This window comes from Malaya genurostris, chromosome 3, assembly GCF_030247185.1.
Source record: "Malaya genurostris strain Urasoe2022 chromosome 3, Malgen_1.1, whole genome shotgun sequence".
Classification (NCBI taxonomy): Eukaryota; Metazoa; Arthropoda; class Insecta; order Diptera; family Culicidae; genus Malaya; species Malaya genurostris.
Window position 1 is genome coordinate 301,030,392 of NC_080572.1, and position 6,000 is coordinate 301,036,391.

General features: G+C 40.2%; 1 protein-coding gene across 1 annotated transcript in view; it reads left to right on the forward strand.

The window, feature by feature from the left end:
- Positions 1-5,193, forward strand: part of LOC131439248 (uncharacterized) — a 190,822-nt gene extending 185,629 nt beyond the window's left edge. The window contains exons 6-7 of the mRNA XM_058610032.1: positions 2,360-2,573; positions 2,637-5,193. Coding sequence (XP_058466015.1) covers positions 2,360-2,573; positions 2,637-4,723 — 2,301 coding nt within the window. The 3' untranslated portion in view covers positions 4,724-5,193. The remainder of the gene's footprint in view (positions 1-2,359; positions 2,574-2,636) is intronic.
- Positions 5,194-6,000: the final 807 nt, after the last annotated feature.

Genomic DNA, 6,000 nt, shown 5'->3' on the forward strand with positions numbered 1-6,000 from the left:
CATTTTGAATATATTACACTGGAACTGCAATTTACGCGCAGAGCCGGGGTGCGTAAATGAAATTTCGCGTAAATAAAATAAAACATCCCGTTATTTCTAATTTTTCGCGTAGAAAAAGGTTTTATCTAAGGTTATTTTTTATTCGATGAAAGCTGGTTGAATCTCACCGAAATTGCGTGTATTTACACGCATCTCATATAAATCAGACATAAAATTTCAAGTATCTGTTGTCGCTGTGTTTGTATTTTTTTTCCGTGCACATGAGTTACTGTACAGATTCAAGAAGAGAAAGAATTACTCAGCTCAGCTCTGATATTAGTTTGTTCAATAAAATCCCATCCGAAAGTATATCGTTATCTCATTGTATTGAAAAACACGAGCGAAACTCTATTCCTCAATCTTTAGTTTTCACTTACAACGAACTGTTACATCTGGTATCATACCACATAAACAGTGCACAACTAGTAAATTTTGTCACGATACGCCACTGCTATTTATAGCTGTTCCATGTAGGTTCCCAGTCGTCCAAGAGCTTCAGTGAAAACAGATCTTAAAATCTATACGAGCATTCAGCAGACCGAGAACGATAAATTTGTTAATGCACTTTGTTAACACTGGTAGATCTTAAGGCCTTAACTCCAGGAAGTTTTCTAATGGATCATCGGTTACGTTGGTAGACCTTGAGGCCTTTTCCGGGGAGGTTTTGGATGAGCAAGTTCTTTTACAGATCTTATCACAGTTAGTCAATTTTCTGTAAATAGTACTACGTGTACATACCGCACTCAACAGTTATATCAAAGCGATTTTATACAATATTTGTTTTCCAGATACTTTTCCTGTTTCTCACGAAAAAGGCACATTTTTCCAACAAAGAATTGACCGCAATTGTAATTGCTTTGAATTACGAAGATTGCCTTTTTAATCAGCAGATTAAAAACAAAAAAGGCGAGTGGTCAATACCAGAGACATAACTGGATGTCGTGAATACGAAAACAACATGTTCCTTAACACTTCCGAATATCAATTAGTTGATCAATTGCATGAATTATGTAAGCATTCCCCTTTTTCACATTTTTCGCAAAAACAAAGAAGGCTTCACTTGATCTCGATGACTGTGAATTACACACAGCAAAAAGTGAACAAATCAAATCAAACAGTTCTAGATTTGCACTAAACTGAGGATATTTACCTTCGATTTGCGAGCAAGAAATCCTAATAGTTCTTTAGCAAACTTTTAGAGCCATTAGAATTAGGAGGTTTCTTTTTACGTGATTTCGTTTGTAGCTTTTTCACTTATGGGCGATCCCAACGGCTATAAAAATAGCCGCATACAGAATTTTAATGTCGATTATTTCATTCCGAATTTGCGTAATTCATTGAAAGAAACTATCAGGATGCTGTACGGGATTCGTTCTTGCCTTTCAAAAGACCAAATTGTGGAACTTACTACGATATTAAGACTGTTCGGAATATTTTTCTCGATCGATTTGTTGTACAGCAGCGGATATTTTGTTCTCTTCCTCAGAACGCGTTCTGATTGGCTGGTGTTGACATGGGTCAAATGAGATAGGTTTTTCAATAGTGTACTATTGAAATACTTCAATGCTGTTGCTTTACACGTTTAAGTTGAAAAATTTCGATTCTATTGGTAGTTAGATTATATAAATCCTTTCACATATCACTGAGCTATGAGCTTTGAAAATACGAGAAAGGCAAACGCACCTTATGAATTATCCTCTTTGACACTCGTTTATACCAAACATTTCAGAAAAGTTTAATTTTGAATTATTTGAGATTATGTCATAAAACTGAAAATTTTATCATTAAATTGTGATCATATTTCCGATGGCATGTAGCAAAAATTATGTTGATTCGTTATATACAACAAGAGATATTCACGATCAAAAACTTATCACTCTCTCAGAGTGTAAATTTTGAAAAGACATCCCATAGTAAAGTAAGTCGTATTCACGATAAAACCTTAGAAAAACGGGTGGGTAATGTCAGAGACAGAACTGGATGACGTGAAAAACTGTCATGCTTTATTCCAATTTCCAAATATAAACAAATATTGATAATCGTTTTCATAAGATGTTTGGTATCGGAACTGAGTACTGAGCCTGGAGATGAAAATGAATTTTGAACCTGTAACTGAATTCTAATCCTGAACTGCACTGGAGTAAATGTCTTGTTCAGTCAAATGCGCAAGCCAGATCGAACGAATCTAATTAAATTCTTACTCAGTAGATAATGTGATACTGGTTGATACCAAACATTTTAAACGCTCCAATTGTAAAAAAAAAATAAACCTTAATAATAACCATTCCAACTTATTCAAATTTTCTACCTTTTCTTCTAGTGCAAAAACCTGATGCTGGTGGAGCACCTGCCGGGTGAGTCAACCAGCTTCAACGTAATTCCGTACAACGACCCGAAGGGACAGATCAAACTGACGGCCCGAACCCGGGACCAGAAGCGTCTGTGGGCTCAGCAGATCAAACAGGCTATGCTGGAACATTTCGATATACCGGATCGTGCCAGGGAATTGGTGCTGCAGCTAGGCGAAGAGGATGGTAAGTAAACATTTTGGAATAACCCGTAGCAATTTCGAAGAAATGTTTCATTTACTTTTCCAGACCGCATAACGGACAAGAACGCCAGCTGGAAGTGGCCGACGCATCATCCCTCGACACCGGAATATCTGGAACGAAGGCAACAGTTTCGGCGCAGCGAGATGCGGATGCGATCGAAGAAGATGCGCAAAAATACGACCAGCAGTATTTCGCTCGATGGCATTTCTCCAAAGAACATGAAACAACCGACGTTCCAGTCGTACTCGAAACCCCTGGAACAGATGGTCGAAGGTCAAGTGGACGGGTGCAAGTGCGAAGCCGTCAAGAAGGAATTGGAACAAAAACAGATCAAGACCAGAAGTCGGTCGGAAACGAGGTTGATGGAGGAGAAGAAATCGGGCAAGCTGAGCGACGAGGAAGCCTTTGCCAAGGCAATGCAGGAGCGAAATCGGTTTGCCACGCAAGGTCGAAAGAAATCCAGGGAAAGTTTCGTTGATATCAAATCGTACAATTCGACTACGATCCCGAAACGGATAGCCAATATGCGAAAGATCAGATCCAAAACGTTGACCGGAAATTCTACGTTCTACACCGATCTTCAGCTGGCAGAATGTAGCGATGACACGACGGTACTGAAGATTACGGAATCGACCGATAATTTAACTTTGGATAGCGAAAAGGTTGAAGAAGTTGCGGGCAAAAACGACGATGGTTGCTTGCGGAAGGATTCGGAGATCATTTCTCAGTTGGTTCTGGAGAAGAACGAGTTTCGTAAGATGAGTAGACCACCGAAAAAGAAATCGTTCGATTCGATGCGATCGTTGTCTTGCACCAGTCAGGACGAGGATGCTGCCGAATGCGAACAGAAAGGAATCAATGACATTCCGGAGCCGCCATGTACGGAGCCTCCGAAAGAGGATGAAGAGGAGGAAGAATTTCGAAAAGTGGACGAACTGAATAAAAATTCGGAAGATCTGTTAAATCAGTTAGCCGACATTCAAAATGATCTTCCATCACCGGAACCGATCTACGAATCACTGCTGCGGAACGTTCATGTGCCTTACAAATACGCTCCTCCGCTGACCAGATCGATATCGCAGCAGTATGGTAAAGCATTGGAAACTTTAAGAACGAACGGGTCACCGAAAAAGTCCAGACCGGAATCGGATTACGTGACACTTGCCTACTCCGAGAATGGATTGATCACCATCGACGGGCACAGCGTCGTTCCGAAGTCGACCGTGGCCTTACTGCGAAACAGCGATACCAACATAAATTATCACCATCCATGGCGAAGGGAGGAACAATCCGGACCAGTGCAGGACACACAATCCGAGATCGTAAACCTTACCTGTGATGACCCGCTGAAACCGCTCGAACGGAAGGGAAGTCTCAGTATCAAGTCACCAAAGAACCTGCTCCAAAGATTCATCAGTCTACACTCTTCGCCATCGACCGGAAGTTGTGACAGTAATTTGAATCATCGTAAAATCTCCACTCCGGACGAATCCGTACCGATCTATAAGCAAGGTAGTTTGGATCTGGGTTCTCGTATCGCCAACCTAGACTATGCCGATCCGAGAACGTTGTTCCCGCAGAATGTGAATTCGCAGAACCAACCGAACATTTTCATCAACCGAGCTTCGATGAAATCCGTTTCCAACGATCCCGAGCAAAGGGACTCAATCTTTTCGCTCAATTCGTCCAGCGACAGTGTCTGCGGTGCCCGTACCGAGCTGGATGAAGAAACATGCGGATTCTATGAGAAATCTGTCGAAGAATGCTTGGAGAATGATGACTTCCGAGACTCAGCAGTGTACAGTGGAGACGATAACGATCGTCGGCATGATCTAGAGGAGCAAGCCATCTACGAATCGATCGGTGAAATTAGCCACTGTCAACTGCTTAAGCTGCCACAATCGCAGGTGGTCCGATCACCTTCGTCCGCTTCGAGTAGCTCCGGCGGTCATCCACCTCCGGTTCCGATCAAACCGGCCCATCTGGAACAACGGAGGTCTCAAGCGATGAAGGCAAGACCGTCGGTTCCTCCTCCACCGCTTCCATCGACAGAGAACGCCATGGCACAATCACTACCACAACCACCGGCCTCGAAGGGATGGGTTCTTCAACAGATTCAAAGATTTCAGTAAACAGGAGACTGATTGAAAGTGCCTTAAATTAGGAAAGGAATTTTACGTAGCTGTTCGGGTTCAACCAAAAGCCAATCGATTGCTTGGTTGGTGTGCGTGCGTTTTACATGTTCTAGTGATAAAACCCCAACGTTTTAGTCGCAATACTGGAAGTGGAGCCCTCAGTGCTTTCTTCCATTTTATTTTATGTAAACCTGTTTTATGTCAATCGATTGTATTTATTTGTACTAGATCTATTTATACGATTAATCGAGTTTTAGTCTAATTCACTAACCACCCAGTAGAACTGTAAGGCTCAAAGCAAATATCGCCGATAAGTCGCATTTTAACTAGATCAAGTAGAGGGAATAGTTGCGCCATATTTACAAGCAATAGATTTCGAATTTGTGGTGTTTTGCAAAACTCTACTGTATTTAAATTTAGTTGCAATTTTAACCACTGTTAATTAATATAATGCAAATTTTAGTTTACTAAGAGTGTTTATTTCTTGTGAAATGTCCTTGAAGAACAGGTTTTTAAAGTATAAATATATTAGATTTGTTTTGTCTTTGAGATTGGAATCTTCATACGGAAAAAATTAATATGGTAAAACACATGGCAATTCGGTAGTACATTAAAAATTGGAATTATTCGATTCATAGTTTTTTTTATATCGAGCTCATCGTAACAGAGATAATCGTATTTGAAATTCTAAATCCACTTAGCTACATACAGCGCTTAACTTGAGTTCTATTAGTCCAACCTTCATCAAAATTTGGGAATACATTTTAGGGAGTATAGGGTAACAGAGGTATTTTGGCCACTTCATATATTTTGGCCCACCTTACAAACTTTATCGATTTTATCGGATTTTATCCATGTTAAGTAACCCATGTTGCATCAATTTGATGCCTATCATATTAAATTACCTATTGCGGAAGGGTTTTTCAAAGATATCACAACATTTGGTGGATATTTGTACAAAGTGGGCCAAAATAAAATCAATCCTAAAGTGGGCCAAAATACCTCTGTTACCCTATTCCTAATTAATATTTTGGACGAAGAGAAAAGTGCATAACCCCTAGAATGTCGATTATGATATTCTAAGGTAACAAGTAGCTACCAGTTGACGCCAATCGAGCCCGCAAATCTTCGCACTAAACAAGCTGTATTGATACTTTGTATTTACATTAGGAACCAGGGACTGGTCTGTTAATTATGCGTGAAATACGCGTTATTTAGTCTGAGTATATCTGAACATGACATTTTTTTTCACTGGTTGTTAATAAAATTAAAAT